At 43.6% G+C, this 19,193-nt stretch overlaps 1 protein-coding gene across 3 annotated transcripts in view; it reads left to right on the top strand.

The window, feature by feature from the left end:
- TMPRSS2 (transmembrane serine protease 2) overlaps window positions 1-18,540 on the top strand; it is a 306,146-nt gene extending 287,606 nt beyond the window's left edge. For all 3 annotated transcript variants that reach the window (XM_086935437.1, XM_086935438.1, XM_086935439.1), the window contains 3 exons: window positions 5,381-5,523; window positions 14,159-14,311; window positions 17,221-18,540. In XM_086935437.1, the coding sequence (XP_086791563.1) occupies window positions 5,381-5,523; window positions 14,159-14,311; window positions 17,221-17,232 (308 nt within the window). In that variant the 3' untranslated portion in view covers window positions 17,233-18,540. The remainder of the gene's footprint in view (window positions 1-5,380; window positions 5,524-14,158; window positions 14,312-17,220) is intronic.
- Window positions 18,541-19,193: the final 653 nt, after the last annotated feature.

Genomic DNA, 19,193 nt, shown 5'->3' with positions numbered 1-19,193 from the left:
TGGCCCTTTGGGAATCCCCTCCAGTCCCCTTTGAGGACACCCGGGTACTTGCCCAGATGTCCGCCTCCTCTGCAAGCTTCTGGGGGTTGGTCAGCTTGCTGTCCACCAGGTGTTGACACAGCTCGGGAAAACATTTCTCGAGTAGGTGCTCTTTGAGAATAAGGTCTTACAACCCCTCATAGTCCCTCACCTCGCTGCCTTGTATCCAACCCTCTAGTACCTTCCTTGCGTAGTCCAGGAAATCCCCCAATTTTGTGTGCCTAATTTGTGACTTCCCCTGAACTTTTGCCGGTACTTCTCTGGGGTCAGCCCAAACTTCTTAATTAGCGCCACTTTCATGGTGGGGTAGTGGGTCTGCTCTTCCTGTTCCAGGGCCAATAGTGTGTCCCGTCCAGTAGGAGGCATGTATTTGTACAAACCACCCCCCCAGTGTTTTTCCTGGATCCCATGGGCTCTTAAGGAGACCTCATAGGCAGCCAGCCACTTGGCGATGTCATCCCCTAGGCTGTAGCTGGCAACTATATCTTTAGGTAGGTAGGGTCTGGATTCCCTGGTCAGTTCTTTTGTTTCGATGCCACCATTTGGAGAATTGGAGGGTCCTTTCTGTAGGGCCTTGAGTTCTAGCTCGCTAAGTTTCAACTCGTGAGCCATCCTCGGTTCCTCCCTCTCCATTTCCAACCTGGCTAACTCCCACTTTAGCTGTCTTTTTTCCCTCCTGTCCACTAGTTCAGCTTCGGTTAAGCTTCTTCCGGAGACACTGCTGCCTTCCCTTGAAAAGGTCCTAGGTCCTGGTAGTAGGTTCCCCATCTAAGGTTGGAATAATCCATCTACCCCTATGACTGTGTCCCGGTCCGTCCCCTCTTCCTCCTCCTTCCCCTCTCCATGTACTGCCACCCACGCCCTCAAACTGGTCTGGAGTTCCCCCTTCTTAGCACCACGCTTAAAAAATACTCCCATCTTCTGGCAAAAGTCTCTAAGCTGGGCTGCAGTATAGGTCTCCAGTTCTTCCAGAGCAAATTCCATTTTGCTAATGAGAGATATAGGGACAACCACTCGGAAATAATTGGTTTAAAGGGGTAATTCAAAGCTACCTACACCCACCACCAGGAATAAATTTGGAAAAACCAAAAGAACTAATTAGGAGGTCCGCCAGGAGAAGACTCCAGGTGTAGGCCTGTGGAGTACACTTTGTTACTTCAGAGTGGACGCAAACACAGTTCTGATCCCACCGCTAGACACCAATTATGTTGGACCTGGGGTCTCCAAGTCACATAGGGTAGCTTGGCACTAAGTAGAAAGGCCTACCTCAAAGGTACATGTGTTAAGTTTGTGTCACACCCTCACAATAACTCAGCGTCCATCCACCAAAAAGCAATGACACTACACCCTAATTTATAAAAGCAGGAAAAGCTTTATCTTTCTTTAAATTAGTTTAGCTGAAGCATGTATTCAATTCCACTTAGCATTTAGTCTACGTTCCAGTTACACTTGTTTTTGAGGATATATGAGAAAGCATAGAACAAGTTTCAAAGACAACCCTCCCTTGTATCAAAATTATGAGGTTATGAATTAGACAGATCTTAAATATTAATGGCCACTGGCAGAATAAATCCTCTATCAATGCAAACTGCACACTCGGCAGCCTGGACACAAACATTTTTCTCCTTTTGTTTACTCTGTCTGGCCTTAAATGAATGAATGAATGAATGATTACACATTTCTATAGCGCATGGTTACCCTGAGGCATCCCAGCGCTTAAGTGGTCCAGTCATCTCCATTAACTTTAGCAGAATAGGAAGGTTTTCAGCATTTTTCTAAACCTGAGATGGTTCTCCTCCAAGCGGATAGCGTCTGGAAGATTGTTCCAAAGCTTTGCAGCCTGTAGAGAGAAACGTCTACCCCCGGTGCGCGATCTCCTGATCCTGGGGATTGCCAGTAGATTCTTATTACTGGATCTCAGGGTTCTGCATGTTTGATAAGGACTAAACAAAGGTGCAAGAATGTCTGGTCCAGAGTTATGCAGGGCTTTGTGAGCAATAGTCATTGCTTTAAATTCGATTCGTTGTTGTACAGGCAACCAGTGTAGTTGTTTCAATGCTGGTTTGGCAGAGGTTCTGCGTGGGATGTTTAGTAGCATTCGGGCAGCACAATTTTTGATGGTCTGAAGGATCTTGATTGTCCCTTTAGGGGCCCCTAGATAGACTGCGTTGGAATAGTCTAATCGTGATAGTATAAGAGATTGTACTAGGATCCTTCTAGCCTCAAAGGGAAGTAGTCCTAAAATCTTTCTGAGTGCTCTCATGAGGGCATAACCAGTCCCTGCTACCTTCCGGGCTTGGACCTGAAAGTTAAGGGCTGGGTCCAGCCACACTCCCAGGCTTTTAATTTGCTCCTTAGGGGTTGGAGGCTGCCCCAAGGAGTCCGGCCACCACATATCCACAGAGGTAGGTGGTTTATGTCCTAGCATAATGACCTCTGTTTTAGCTCCATTAAGCTTCAAAAAAGAGTCATTCATCCACTCCTGGACTTTGCTAAGACAGGAGGATAGGTTGTTATAAGTCGCCTCCTGCCCAGACAGGGAGATGATAAGCTGAGTATCATCAGCAATGTTACCAATTGTACTCCCCAAGGTTGCACCACCTCAGCCAAAGGTCTCATTTAAATATTAAATAGAGTAGGGCTGAGGGATGACCCCTGGGGAACACCACATTGAAGCTGTATTGGGGCTGAAACTATATCATCCTCAAACACTGAAAAGGTCCGATTGGACAGGAAAGAGCTAAGCCAGTTCAGTGCGGTCCCAGTGATACCTACATCACTCAATCTCTGAATGAGAATCGTGTGATTAACGGTATCAAAGGCCGCACTGAGGTCTAATAATAGTATGGCCGCACATTTCCCTTCGTCCAGAATCTTCCTGGTTTCCTCAATTACTGCCACAAGGGACGTTTCAGTACCCTGTTTGCAGCTAAACCCAGTCTGGGTGTAATGTAGCAGATTATTAGCTTCAATGAAGGTGGATAGAAGAGAGTTGACATGTTTTTCAGCAATCTTGCTAACAGTTGGCAACAAGGAGATAGGGCGATAGTTGGAACAATCGTCAGGATTGAGGTTGGGCTTTTTTAATAACGCTCTTACTCTTGCTTGTTTCCACATAGGTGGGACTACCCCAGTGGTCAAGGATGTATTAATCACATCCTGTATCACGGGGGCCACTGTGTCTGAGACAAGCTTGAGGATGGTTGGTGGGGCTACATCACTAGGTGATCCAGATTTCAGCTTGCCCAGAAGCAATTGGGCCTTGTCGCCATCCAGGGGAGAGAATTCATTAAGCGTAGGTAGGTCTTGTACCGGGGGGGGTTAGACCTATTGCAGTCACCTGTGGCAGTCACCTGAAAAGATGCATAGATGTTTGCTACCTTTGCGGCAAAGAAATGTGCCAAGTCCCTGCAGCGCGGGAGTGCCATAGTTAAGTCCATAACAGGGGTAGGAGGGGTAACCAAAGCTTTAAAAATTTTAAAAATTTCCCTGGAGGAACTGGCAGCTGAAGAGATTTTTTCCTGATAATAGTTGGACTGGGTCACTTTTATAGCCTGCTTATAATTGCGTAAGGCTAATCTGTAAACATTTTTACTATCTTCACCATAGTCTTTCCTCCACCTTCTCTCCTTCTGTTTACATATCTGTTTGAGAGTTCTCAATTCAGGTGTGTACCACGTTTTTTTATTCGCCCCTTTCCGATGGCAAAGTTCAGTTTTAGGCAGAGTCGCCTCAAGAGATTCCTCTAGCCAATGATTAAAGCGCGCATTTGCCTCTATTGGGTCATTAATATACTCTGGCTTTGTTTTCCTAAGTTCCGATGTCCATTTGTCCACAGGCAGTTTGGACCAGACCCTACACATTTTTTTAGAGATGTTGGTCTGTATTGGTTGCTTATGGTGGGTCAAGGAGAAGGACAAGAGGGTGTGGTCCGACCAGGGAACCACTGTTGAGTTTTCGAACTTCAGCGCATTCATATTGGTATAACAATGGTCAAGGGTGTGACCTGCTATATGTGTGGGACCTAGAACAATTTGTTTGAGTTCAATCACCTCTAAAGCTGTTGACAATTTTTGGCAGGCATGGGTGTCTCCTTCGTCAAGATGCATATTAAAATCTCCCAGCATAGTAAAGTTAGGGGCATTGCAGAAGAGGTTAATAGCACAGCTCACAAGCTCTTCACAAAATTGGCCGAGGGGTCCAGGTGGCCTATACACAAGGAGCCCTGTGCATGTACAGGTCGAGGACAGTGTAATGGAGAAGGACAGACTTTCTGACCCTTCTATGGAAACCTTCTCCTGTCTGCAAATCGCTGATGTTTTATAAATTATAGTAATCCCTCCACCCCTTCCATCAGTACGATCTTGTCTCATAATTGCATAATTAGGCGGTAAAGCTCTTACGATATCTGGGTCGGAGCTCTTGTTGGTCCATGTCTCCGTTAGGAAGAGTACCTCTAGGTCTCGTTCTTCCAGGAGTAATGAGATTTCCAGCGCATGCATCTGCAATTTATTAGTGCCAGTGAGTAGGAACCAACATCAGGGGTAACAATATCAGCAGTAAACTTAAAATTACAGCCGTTACAGGGGATATGGTCATTGACGTATGGAGATAGGAGATTACAGGTGGGCTTGTGCTCCCTTCTGATTGACAGGAGTTGGTCCCTATCATATGTTCTTAATGGGTTATCGAGAGTCCTAGATGTTAAAATCTCTTCTTAGCCATTATCCAGGTTTAAAGTTCATGAAATTCAAACTTGTAAAGATGTAGGTCTGCTTTGCCGGAATGGTTCATCGTTGTTATAGAGTAATTTCATTTTTGAAGGGGATCTGAGAGCTGCAGATAGGTGCCCTTAGTTATAATACTGTTCGTTTTATTTCTGTTTGTTGCGCAAGTTTTACTCTATTCTTTATTTATTGAATGTCTTAAAAGTATGCACATAAAAGTAACTTTTTGGATAGTTATGAGAATTTGTATAATTCAATTTCCTATTGTATTCCTTGTTTTGAGGTTATTTTTTCACGCACTGTACGTCAAATAAATGGTTAACTGCTGTGACTGGTTGGAAAAAAAACCTTAAATTAAATCTGTATCCTTCTAATATACCTTTCCAATTTCATCAGAATTTTAGAATTGAAGGTGCTCTGCATATGCCCTTGGAAGGTATGATGTGAAGCACCATATAGTCTGCTATCAATAAAAGGAACAAGTATTACTCGGTTTTCATTCTAACTCCCCATCCTATTTTATGTGATATTCCTTAGAAAAGTGCTTTGGTTTGTTACAGTCCTTGACGTCTCTGAGCAACCAGTTTATTGACGATTGTACTCTTTATCCCCAGGTCAGGCGACCATCAGTTTGCGAGCTGCCTCAGTAAACTTAATCGACTCCTATACGTGCAATCAGGGAAGCGTATACAATGGGGCAATCACACCTTCCATGATTTGTGCTGGGTACCTGGCTGGCCAAATTGATTCATGCCAGGTAATTAGTTTCACTTGTCACTCAAAACTAATTCACTTTGTGTATGGTATGACTCTTATGATTACTGTTGAAGTGCATGGCGAATGTCCCCATTTCAATTTAAGCAAGCTATATATTTTTATCTATAATTTTATTTGTTTAACAGTTTACTGCACATGTAGAAACTTTTTTTATTGTTTCTATTTAGTTTAATCGTTATTAGACATCTTGAAGACGCTTTTGTCCAAGGTCTTAAAATGTATGTATTAATTTCCCTTTTATCACAGGTACAAGGTCAACCATGTTTTACTCAAAAATAAATGCAGAATAAAATAATAGGTTACATTACATAGTTATACGACTAAAATAATCATGTAATTGGCACTGTTGTATAGTTATTTATCTACTTGACATAGCATGACATAACGCAGTTTAGTATAATACAATATAACGTGTATTAATAAACTGTACGTTCACTCCAGGGGGATATCTTGTCCCTGAATAAGAGGTTTCTATTGTTACCTAAATAGCTGAGCATTGTAAACAGCAACATATTTCTCCAGGGTTTGATCTTTTATAGATTCCGATAATTGAATCAGCACCCAGACTTTACCAAAGATGTGAATGTACTCTTACTTCGAGTGGCCAGAATAACTCAGAATTTTCATCCACACATCTAGGGCCACATGTATCGTGCTTTTTACTGGTCGCAACTGGTCCGATTCACAGAATCGGGCGTTTGCGACTGGTAAATCGTATTTTAGTATTTATAAATGCCAATTTGCGATTCGGTAACATGTTACCGAATCGCAATTTGGAATTACGAATGCATACCCATTCGGTATTAGGAAGGGGCATATTTAGGACGTCCCTTCCTAATACCGAATTGCAGCAGTCTGTCTGAAGTTTTGCGACCAAAATGCGGTCACAAAGCATTCCCATTTTACCACCTACTTCAAGTAGGTGGTAACCCACTCAAAAATGGGTAAGGGATCCTCCAGGGACCCTTTCTCCTTTGGGAATGCTGGTAAAAATGTTTTTTTAAGAGCAGGCAGTGGTCCCCCAGGTTTTGCCCTTACACTGCTCAGTTTAAGTTTCAAAAGACAGATTGAGGTCATAAACATTATTACTCAGAAAATAGCTTTTCAATAGTGGGTCTTTGATTTTTATTGAATTGTAATGCCATTTTTAGGCTAGGATACCTTGAAGTAAAAAATGTCAATGCTTGATTTTTTGAAAATTGAATCAAAAATCTAGTCAACGGGACTGCTGGCTCTGGTATCGCCTATGGTACTGCTCAAAGCAGAAATTGTGGATTGTTCATATTTTTCAATCCCATTTGTCTGTGAACATGCTACTAAGCTACGTTCAATGCTCTAGAATTAAAGTGCCAGACAACCTAATTACCTATATGTAGACTCAGAAAATAGGAGGATTTTGAAGAATTTATATTACACAGAGGACAGTGCCAGACTGTGTGCAGTCCCTCTCTGCGTAGGGTCTGCGTCAACTAGTGAGCGATGCGTTTCTCGCACTTGAAGGATGTCACATCCCTATCTATCAGAACCACATGGAATAACTAACATTTTCATTGGCCAGGCAGCATTACCAGTTAAAAGCCTTTCTATTTGGCCTGAAGTCAGCCCCGAAAGTCTACACCAAATGGTATATGGCTTTTCTGTTTTCCTTGTTGTGTCTTAACAGACCCACACCTTTCCTGGATCAGTTTGAGGAAATATATTACTACATGACCAAGTATAGTAACCATAGTGCTTTAAGACTTGGTATATGGGCCACTAAGCAAAGAACAGGGTGTGATTATGAAATAGATGGTTAACTGCTAAGTAAATAAGCACATTTTAGACAGAGGTATTAAAGCCACGAATTACACCTGTACATTATTATGGTGGGTTTGATGGGGTGCGGCCACCATTTATGTGATGATATTATAACATTAAAACATTAAAAAGGCAGTCCAATATCACTTTCACATATATACATTGTACTTTCGTGTTGCTTTCCTTCTCCCCTTCCAACCCTTCACAATAAACAAAGGAGCTGTCAGACATGGAAACAATGGATTTTTTCCTCCACTCCCCTTTTCCCATGAGAGAAAAAGGTACTTTGGCATTTTGTCTGTTAGCCTCCCTCCAAGTAATAGTATATAAATAAATAAATATACAGGCGTAAACTAATTGTCACCATATAGAAACTACAAGAGTCTATGTTATAAAATATTAAAGGCTTATGTGCATCAGGTGGATACCAAGACATTCGGTCTCCATGCACAGTAATTACCCTCTTTGTTTACCCTGCTATGATGTGTGAGATGGGCGCTCTAGACACTTTAATAGTTTAGAAAGATACACATTTGTGCTGTGAGTGCTTCTGATTGCTGTTGAACCCAACTAGCAATCCAAGAAGGTCTTTATTAGGGGATAAAACACACCCACATACTATCTAAAGATAAACCCTTGCACATCTTTCCAGGACAGTCAGACATAGTTCTATCCAAATACTGCAAAGATATGCTTCTCGGAGTACGTCGAAAAGTTAGATAGCTTTGGGGTCAGCAGACTTATAATACTTTATTGTGAATTCCCTGGAATAACTGATTAGCAGTAGGACTTGGGCAACTGTGTGAAGACCCTGCTGATCTTCTATGAATCTATCAATCTGATACAACGCGTGGGGACTCTACAGTGCAAGACACCACCAAAGATGGCCTTTTGCACTGCAGAGGCAGCATTCGTCAGATTGGATTGATGGTTACTGCTGGGACAGTCTCTTGGCACTATGACCGATCAGCCGCGGCCGCTGCAGGTAAGAGCGGTGGGGCCATGTGAGGGGGGATTTCGAGAGACGACCATGAGGGTAAATAAAATAAATAATTCATTTTCCCTCATTGTTGTCTCTCAAAACTCCCCCTCACCTGGCCCCACCACCCCACCGATCTTACCTGGAGTGGCTGTGGCTGTGACAGATTGGACTGGGCTCATACAATTGCGTGGGCTAGTGGAGTAAAATGTTGCTTGCTTCTCCGATGAGGAGTAGAGATCTGTTGATTCCAGTGTGGAGGGTGTTCCTGTAGTCCAGTGTGCTGGTTATGAGGGTGTGGGTGACAGTCTTTCTGGATGCGGAAGCGATCCATTTGATGGTCTTGCGGAGGAAGCGCAGGGTGTTAAAGCACATGGAAGATACATCGTTGATCTGTCGGTTCATGGTGAGGGAGGCGTTGAGTTTGATGCTGAGGTTGTGGGTGTGGTCCATGGGTGTGAGAGGGTTGCGGAGTACGGTGGGCAACCAGGTGTTTTCCCATGTAGAGGGGGTGGATCTGAGGACGAAGACTTCAGTTTTCTCGGAATTGAGCTACAGGCAGCTGCTGCTCATCCAAGATGCGACACCTTTCATTCCTTCCTGTGATGTCTGGTTGCTTGGTGAGGGAGAGGATGAGCTGGGTGTTGTTGGCGTAGGATACTATGCGTAGTCCGTATTTTCTGACAATGGTAGCAAGGGGGGCCATGTAGATGTTGAAGAGCGTTGGGCTGAGTGAGGATTCTTCTTGGGGCACTCCACAGCTGATCTCTGTGAGTTCAGAGCGGAAGGGCCGGAGTCGGATTCTTTGAGTTCGGCCAGTGAGAAAGGAGTGGATCCAGTCTAGGGCCAAACCCTGTATGCCTGTCTGGTGGAGTCTGGCGGATAGTGTGCGATAGAAGACTGTGTTGAAAGCTCCTGAGAGGTCTAGTAGGAGGAGAGCAGCTGTGTGGCCTTGGTCAAGGAGGGTGCAGCTGTCATTCGTGGCAGCCAGGAGGGCGGTCTTATGCTGTGGTTGCTGCGGAATCCGGATTGGCTGGTGTAGAGGATTGAGTTGGATTTGATAAAGTTCATGAGCTGGTTGTTGGAGATATTCTCGGTGACTTTGGTATGAAGGGGAGGAGAGAGATGGATCTGTAGTTCTTGAGGTCCATTGGGTCTTGGCTTCTTGAGGAGGGGCTTGACTTCTGCACATTTCCAGTCAAAGGGGAACATGCCTGTTTCGAGAGTGCAGTTGATAGTATGTCGTAGTTCGGGTGCTATTGCGGAGGCGGCTTTGTGGAAGATGTGAGGCAGGCAGAGGCAGTGGTGTCTCCTGAGTGAATGCTCCTCATGGTCTTAGCGGTATCTTCTGTGATGACAGGGGTCCAGCAGGTGATGGTAGGCTGGTTGGCGTTACCGGTGGTGGATGTAGTGTTGGTGCCTTGGTTCAGCTCTTCAAAGCTGTTGTAGAGCGTCTGGATCTTGTGATGGAAGTAGGAGCCAACCTTGTTTCAGAGGTCCTGGGAGGGAGAGAGGTCATGGGATTCGCTGGGGGGTTTGGTGAAATCTTGTATGATGCTGAAGAGTTCCTTAGAGTTGCAGGAGTTGGAGAGGATTCTGTCCTGGATAAAATTCTACTTCGTGGTTCTGATGAGTTGGTGGTATTCTGTCATTGCGGTCTTGTAGGCGGTGTGTGTGTCCAAGGTTTTGCTGTTCCTCCAAGCTTTCTTGAGACGTCCGCACATGTGTTTGGATTCTCGGAGGTCGGTGGTGAACCAGGTGGCTTTCGTGGTGCATTGTCTGTCACAGTTCTGGAGGGGACAAGTGTGTTTGTGCAGTCGGTGATCCATCTGTGGAGTTCATTGGCTGCAGAGTTGGCGTCGGTCTTGGTGGGTGGAGGAGCGCAGTTGAGGGTGGAGTTGAGGTGCTCTTCGATGATCTTGCTCCAGTTCCTCAGCGGTGATGAGGTGTAGGTTTGTGTGCGGTTGGTTTCGGGAAGAAGTGGACCCAGTTGTGGTCGGTCCAGAGGGTTTGTGTGGTGTGGCTGAAGCAGATGTTGTTTCCTCCTGCGAAGATCAGGTGATGGGTGTGTCTTGCCTTGTGGGTGGGGGTGGTGATGTGCTGTCCCAGTACAATGTTGGCAAGGTTGTCCAGGAGGGCAGTGGAGTTGGGGATCACTGAGCTTGTTGAGGTGGAAATTCAGAATTCCAAGAAGTACGTATTCTATGGATGCAAGTGGGGGTGCAATGAGGTCTGCTATGGTAGTGGTGAATGTGGTGCGCGGTCCAGGGGGTCTATAGTCGAGGGTGCCACATAGTCATTCTGGGGTTGATCTGGATCTGGAAATAGAGGTGTTCCAAGGGGTACGAGGACTCATTTGTGCGGACTGTGGTCAGTCGGAGGGAGTTTTCATGTACGATGGCGTGTCCACCTCCAGGATGTTTGGGGCAGTGCCTTCAATTGAATCTTGTACCCATCAGGGATGGCGGTTGCAATGTCAGGTGCGGAGATTGCATTGGTCCAGGTCTCTGTGATGAAGGCAACGTCGGGCAAGAGGGTGATGAGGAGGACCCAGATTTCTACTATTTGCAGGGAGCATACATTGAGGAGTATGCAGCTCAGGGGCTTGAGCCCAATGACGTCTGGTGGGTTGGCGGTAGCAGTGGGGGTCACGAGGTGGGTGATGGTGCAGCGGTAGTGTTGGCAGGAGAACTGGCCTTTGATGTTGTTTCTTCCGGAGTTGAGTGCGTGGAGGGTGGCTGAGTAATAGCGTTGGGGTTCCAGGCACTGGTCGCTGTTGGGTCACGGACGGTGCAGACGGGTTTGCCTTTGGCGCAGCCGCCATTAAGTAGGGGTTAGGGGGAGGGAGAGCAGCTGGGAGGCCAGAGTGGGAACATGCGGGATGAGGAGTGGCCGTGGGGGCGGCAGCGGAGGGAAAAGGAAACGTCAGAAAGGGGAGCAAGGAAATCTAAGGGAAAAAGCAAAAATAAGGCAAGAGTGACAAAAAGGGCAAGTAAGGCAAGAAATACGGCAAATAAGGTAAGAGTGGCACAGGCAAGAATGCAAGAGCAAGACAGAAGGAAATGCAGAGCACGAAACATGAAGCAGAGAAGTACCGCACAACTAGAAGAGCAGCTCATGAGGGCCTCGAACACCAACCTGAAGCAGCGTAGGGGGCAGAGCCTCTACAATGGAGCTGCACAAGCAGTTTCATGATCAATAGGTCAGGGGTCTTGCTCACCCTGTCATGCAGTAGGGGTCGGGGGAGGGAGAACAGCTGCGGGGCAACGGCGGCGGGAAGGGGAAAGGATGGAAAAGGAAACAGCAGAAAGGGAGCAAGTAAAGCGAAGAAATAGGCAAAAATAAGGCAAATAAGGCAAGAGTGACAAAAGGGCATGAAAGACAAAAATAAAGGCAAGAGTGACAAAAGGGCAAGAAAGTCAAGAAATAAGGCAAATAAGGCAAGAGTGGCAAGGGCAAGGATGCAGGAGCCAGGCAGAAGGAAAAGCAGAGCCTGAAACACGAAGCAGAAAAGGAAGGCACAGCAAGAAGAGCAGCTGAGGAGGGCCCTCAACCTGAAGCATTGCAGGGGGCAGAGACTCTACGCCGGAGCTGCGCGAGGGGAGAGCAGTTTCCTGACCAGGAGGTCAGGGGTCTTGCTCTTATCTCTTATCATCCGCACTGCCCGTTCACTGAGTTAAAGAAATTAAATGCCTTGCACTTCTTTAGTTTGTGGGCAGTCCATCTGCTTCTTTGTTTGAAGATGCCAGAAGCAGGCTAGTCAAACTGGTGAAAAGCTGTTCACAATTGTAAAGCACTGTCAAACAGTGACAACATCACAGGCTCCAGAGTTCAAACCAAATACACAGTGAGTTCAGCAGGTCTTATGGGGCAACAGCTGCCTCTCCAGGCATTCCATTTCAGGCTCTACTCACTCAATCTCCCTTCTATACGTCCTGCTCTACTGGGATGATATACTAATGATCTAAAAGTGTCCTAGACCACATTTAAAGGAGCGGAGCCTATATTTAATATAATAAATTCCTCTGTCTCTAACCTCAAACTATCAACAAGCTCCTGATATGACAGAAGAGTACAGTCTAAGGTCCCCCTCCTTGATTCGAACATATCCATACATTTAATATCTATAATTACAGCCGCATTGTCCTACAGGTGATCTCTCATTGATATCGTCACTTACAGACTGGTCAACTAAAAGTCAGTCGATCCTTTATGAATGCCCATACTTTTTATTATTGATTGTGTAACCCCAGCCCTTATCCCCCATATGTCAAACAATCCCAGCTGTCTTATCCTGTTTTTAATATATGATTGCATTTTGAGGGACGTACTAGGCCTACTATTAATTGATCCAGGTTGTTATCTATAATAGTAGTATTAAAATCACCTGTCATGATGTTGGAGAGAAGAATTCGAATACATTTACAAAGATCTTCTTTAGGGGGTTCAATGTCCTCCACATTAGGGACATAATTCACCTCTTAGGTATACCTTCTGTCAGGTGCCAATTACCCATCTACCTGTCTTATCTGTCACACTCTCTTTTATAGTAGCTTCCACTTGTCTTTTCATTAGGAAAGCTACTGCCTTGGTGTAATGATTTTGATCAGAACAGACTACCTGCTGAACTCACTGTTGGGGAACTAAAAAGGTCCAAACATTTTTTTCTAGATAGATGTTATTTTCTGTTGAATAGCGATCCGAACTGTTGCGCCCCTTAAATACTCTATTATTTTTGCTTGTTGCCTTTTTGTAGGAAGCTCAATAACATTCCAGGAGAGAAATTGCACAGGCACTACCTTGACCCTAACTCTAGAACCCATGTGCACCATATTTTGCTATTAGACAGAACAGGGATCTGGAAAACCATTGGTGTTGCCCAAGGCTCCCAGGGATTTTTTTTTCAATTTTGTTCCCATGAGCTCCTCACTTTTTCCTCTCCCCCCTTTTTCCTCTCCCCACCTTTCCCTCCCGTCCTTTTGGAGAACCCTCCCTTTGGGTGCTCATTGGGATGCAACCAAACTAATAAAACAAAACATTTGCATACAGATGGACTCTTAATCTGGCTAAATCGCGCATATAGGAAAGAGGCCAACATTTCTCATACTTTCACGCAGCAAGCCACCTTGCTGTGCTGCATGAAGGGGCAGGAATACATTGTTTTTAACATTATATGGTGCATTCCTGACCTTACCTAGCACTGCCGCTTGTGCTAATGCAGGCACCCTTGTGCAAGTGTGCTTGCGTTGTATGCAGGATTGTTTTTGTGCGGGAAGGAAAACCTACCTGCACAAAATAATCCTTAGAGGCATTTTCCTCTTTCTTTGTGTGCTGTGGAATGCTGCACAAGAAGAAAGAGCAAACAACAAGTAGAAATAAAGATATTTATCCTGGTACGCCTTCCCTGGGGAGGCGGAGCATTTTGACACATTCCCACGTCTGCTATTCATGGTAAATCTGGGAATATGCAAAAATGCATGGGTGGATGCGTGGGAACATCAGTTCTCCATCCATGGAACACCTTCCTTGGGTAGTAATGGAAGGCAGCGATCTGTGCTGCCTTGCTTTACTCCAGATTTATCAAGCCATGCAGGGCCACTCTATTATTTATCCACCTCCTTGTGGTCCAGTAAGTTGTGCATTGTATTATTGTACCCTAAGGATGCCTGGGGGCAGTGTGTACTGACAATAAGTACTCATCAATACATTTAGTGAATAGTACATTAAAAATCTATTTATCCATGTGGTTTGGTGTTTCCTACATGAATGTAAAGATGTATCTTGTTTATTCCATCTAACATGTTCACTATATTACTGTTCTGTGTTTTCTGGTGCACAGGGTGACAGTGGAGGCCCTTTGGTCACATATATGAACTCACTGTGGTGGTTGGTTGGTGACACAAGCTGGGGAACTGGCTGTGCTGCTCGCAATAAGCCTGGCGTGTATGGGAACATAACTCTGTTTGTGGACTGGATTTACTTACAGATGCAGGTAAAGTTTATTCATAATTTTGCCTGCTCAATAAAAACAACATATTTATGTAATTTTACACTGTGTGTGTATTCCATTCCACATTTTGTGGTATGTTCAATTATTATACATTAAGTTCCAGACCTGTGGGCTCACGCAACACATTTAGGGTTGTACAGACACCCACTCTGAGCCAACTTTTTAAATTATTTGTGCTTTGACACCACCCCTTCTGCAGAGATCAAGCACTTATGACCCAGTGAACAGGACTGCTGTTCACTCCTTTCAATATTTGAGTTGGTCCCATCTGAGTTAAGAGTGGCTTACCCAGATCCGCTCAGAACCCGCAGTTCATGAGATATTCTAGTTTTAAGAGACCAATAACAACTAAGACAAATCTGGGAGATATATTTATCTCCTTGAAAACTTTGATCCACTTTCAAAAACGATATTTTGAATGCTAATGTGTTTTTCATCATTTCAGTCAGTTTTTGTTTCTCTCAATCAGTAGGATCACAGGGCTAGATTCACAGAACTAACTTAAGACAAAATCCTAAACTTACTACCATTTTTGTATTCATAGAAGGCACTTACTCATTTTGGTATTCACAGAAGACACTTACTCATTTCGGTATTCACAGAAGTTCGGAGTCCTAACTTTAGGACTCCTAAATGCCTTCTGTGATTACCGAAAGTCTTAAAATTAGGATTTTTCTCAATTTAGTAGTAGTAAAGTTAGGACTCCTAACTTTAGGACTCCTAAATGCCTTCTATGAATACCAAAAGTCTTAAAATTAGGATTTTTCTCAGTTTAGTAGTAGTAAATTGAGAAAAATCCTAATTTTAAGACTTTTGGTATTCACAGAAGGCATTTAGGAGTCCTAAAGTTAGGAATCCTAACTTTACTACTACTAAATTGAGAAAAATCCTAATTTTAAGACTTTCGATATTCACAGAAGGCATTTAGAAGTTCTAAAGTTAGGAGTACTAACTTTACTACTACTAAACTGAGAGAAATCCTAATTTTAATACTTTCGGTATTCACAGAAGGCATTTAGGAGTCCGAAAGTTAGGAGTCCTAACTTTACTACTATTAAATTGAGAAAAATCCTAATTGTAAGACTTTCGGTATTCACAGAAGGCATTTAGGAGTCCTCAAGTTAGGACTCCTAACTTCTGTGAATACCGAAATGAGTAAGTGCCTTCTGTGAATACCAAAATGAGTAAGTGCCTTCTGTGAATACCAAAATGGTAGTAAATTTAGGATTTTGTCTTAAGTTAGTTCTGTGAATCGGGCCCACAGATATTTAAAAGTTCAGATCTTCAGGGATACAGGCTAGAAGAATAAGGACATACATTGGAGAAAGATGCTAACCTAGACTGTATCAAAAGGGCAAATTCTCTGCCGGCACCACTGGCCTATGCAATGCACCCCATGTGATGGAGAAGACTCCTCCAGACTCATCATCGACCTAAGTTTCAGATGTATCTCTGCTAGATTATAGGGAGATTGGTCTACCACCATTTATTCCAGCACTAACTTCTCCGAAGATTGCCATGGAAATTATGGTACATCTTCATGAAAAGGTTGGCTTGGTGTGCATAAAATGAGGGGTAAAAAAGCAGCCTACTGAAGATTCATCCAAACGTTTATGGTGGATTTCCATTACCCACATCTGGTGGTGAGCATTCCACCAGCAGTGACAGGAATTTGTGGATTTTCTGTCAAACTTTTTCTCCCCAGACTGGATCCTTTCATCTACTGTGGCAGAACACTACATATAGAAGATTTTCCTATATCAAATAGTGTGATCTTCCTGATAGTTCCTGCACCTACATTGAGGGTTAAAAACGTAATCACATTGTTTTTGTTTCTTATTCCAATAGAACATTATTTTCATGTTTACTTCAATGCATAATGCTACAGCTTTACATTATCATCAACATTAACATTATTTTAGAGCATACAGGGTGACATAACGTTACACAGCTTCCACTGAAGAGTTTCAAGCTTTATTGAAATCGTTTTCTCACACTTAATCACAAAGTTGTGATGTTGCACAGTTGACCAAAGTGCTTCAACAATCGGCAATTTGCCACGGCAATATAAACGTTTTTTGCAATTATTTACATATCTATGTCATTTTGTCTCTTACTCCCACGGGTATAGAAATACCGGACCACGTGAGTTCCCTTATGTGTGGGACACTCAGTGGTGTGATTGTCCCCAGGTTTTTTAATTAGAAGGATGATGTTAGTCCTGAAGAAATGCCACTTGACTTGGACAGGCAGATAGGCATGCAATATGTAGACCAGTTTATAGAATCAAGGAACAGCTACATTTCAATTGGTTCCTCCGTTTTTAATCTTGGCATAGTCACCTCATTTTCTACAGGTAATGTTACCTCTTAGCGCACCCACTATCACGTCCACCTCACTTTCTCTCAAAAGGGGCAGGAAAAAGAACTCCAACAAAGTGCCCATGCATGAGGTGTGTGCTGAACATTGCATCTCCTGCCGAGAGTGCAGTAGGCCCCAATGATGACGCCTTCTACCTAGGTGCGTGAGGGCCATTGTATCCTAAATAAGGTATTTGCAGTACCATTGGAATAAGATACAAAACAGCATGCTTAAGTTCTCCACTTTCAATGTAGGAACTATCTGGAAGTTCATCCTAACTTCAATACTGTATCAAATAGTATGGACATGTGACGGACGACATCAACCTCCCCCTTCTCTTAGTTTAACAAGGTAGATTTTCCACCAGTAACTAGGTGGTTATTTGTTCATGCTGTTAGATGGAAAGACTGCAACTAAAACTCTGAAGAATTCATTAATATAATCAATATCCTAGTTGACACCAAGATCTCTTTTTCATAAATTATCCTGCAACTATAACCCTTATAATTGTGTGTTTTGTTTTGTCGCAGGCTAACAGATGACCTTGGAACCATTGTATTCAAGCTTTTACTTGGAGGATGTTTTCCAGAAACCCCTGAAACCATCATGTGAATTGATTAGTTGAATTCACAAGGATTATCAAGATGGGAAATTGTTCTACTCTCCTTTTTACTTTATCATCAATTGCTGACCGATTACTGTTTGAAGATGATCCATTTTAAAATACAGAATGAGATGCTGATCTGCCCTGTGCTCGGACATGTTTAGAAGCACTTTAGTTTTAATCAGTGGTCCAAAGTCCATATGCACTGATCTGAGACTTGCAATTGTTTGAATGACTTTACTGGATCTACCTCTGATTACACTTTGAGAAGTAGAACATGATAGCCAAACCTTATGGTACATTGTGGTGTAATGAGACCCTTTCAGTAAAGATGTCGAACCCTGATAAAGGTTCTCACTGAAACCTAAAAATGTAATCAAATCCTCTTCACTTAGTTCCAATAGATGTGTCAGTCAGTGTCACTTATTTCTGAAAATTGAAGCATAATCCTCTGAGAAGCTTGACTGAATATACAGTGGGCATTATAATATTTTTTCTTGAAGCCATCGATTTAAACTAAAGCGTCTGTGCTGCTGGTTAGCCAGAAGGGTAGGTCTTTACAAACATTTTTAACTCTATTTTCAGTATAATAAAGGCAGATGGACTAGTGACACTCAAAATAAACGCATATTTTAAGGGATGACTTTATATGCTGTGTTGTAAGTGTGCACCCAAAAGGGTTGGCGTATCTCTCATATACAAGATAAGGCACAGTATTTGCATTACTCATTGTTCTCTTCACATTTCTAACTTGTGGGATGGGTTGGTGTTAAGAGGCAAGTCTTGAAATTTAGAAACAAATTTTCAAATTCCGAGTCCCTGTCCTCTTTGAACCAGTACCTTATTGGCCTTACCGCAAAAGTCTTTTTGTCTCCTACGTGTATGCCTGTATTTATGTATGTATGTATGAAGATAGCTACTAAGTAGCAGAACACTGTGCAAAAATTGTGGGATACAGGGCGACATGATGGAGGGCAGGTTACAGGCGGAAGGTGCTTGCTGAGGCTAACTGACAAGCCCATTTTTAGGTTTTGTAGCTACTTCTCAGTTTCAGAGAAAGTCCTGCAGGATGTGGTCCTTGTTTCGTACGTGTGTGCTTTATTTGAGTGGAAATTGTTATAATTGTGAAAGTTGAAGGAATACTTATGAAATTCACTTCTGAACTTTAGTCGAAATTCTACTCTTGATATTGAGCTGAATGCTGCAATCAATAAAACCACATTGAGCGTGGAATAAGATTTGGAAACTTTTCTTTTTTATTGAATTAATTGTGTTTTTAAAAGTAAGAAATGTCCATCCAGTATCTACAACCAATGCGTTTCACCACGACAGGCTGAAATGCCCAATCATGCTCCCTGTAGGAAATGTATAAACTGAGAGGACCTGATTTGTATATCCAGTGGTGCAGGTGTTATTGAAGGGGCCGTTCTGGATGTTGTGGAGCCGCATCAGGAGGCAGCGGCTCGTCGGCCGGTGATTGGCAGAGTGCGTTAGAGGCCTACAGAAAACCACAGGACAGCATTGTTGCTTGTACTCTGGCCTCGGTTAAGGTGTCGTCACTGACTCCCACCTGGCCGTGCACAGCTTTATTAGCCAGTGCCCACGTGATCGCAGGACCACTCCACTAGACCTGAAATGGTGAGTAATACAAGACTCCAGCCCCCTCACCCAGCTCCCTCAGCCATGAGGTCCTGAGTCTTCACCAGTTAGGTCACTGTTAAACACTGAACACTCGTGTCCATGAAATGTTGATAATGTGTCCATGAGTCTCTTGGGACTGCAATTCATGGGGCACCAGATTGGGAGGGAGGGTCACAGTAAATAACAACTGACCATTTAAATTGTGTGAAAAAGGCAGCTTTATTGAAACAGGTGCACATCACAAAATTTCCTGGCAAA

Source organism: Lissotriton vulgaris, chromosome 8 (assembly GCF_964263255.1).
Source record: "Lissotriton vulgaris chromosome 8, aLisVul1.2, whole genome shotgun sequence".
Taxonomy (NCBI): Eukaryota; Metazoa; Chordata; class Amphibia; order Caudata; family Salamandridae; genus Lissotriton; species Lissotriton vulgaris.
The sequence above is the reverse complement of the archived record's forward strand: the minus strand, read 5'-3'. Positions and strand labels throughout refer to the sequence as shown.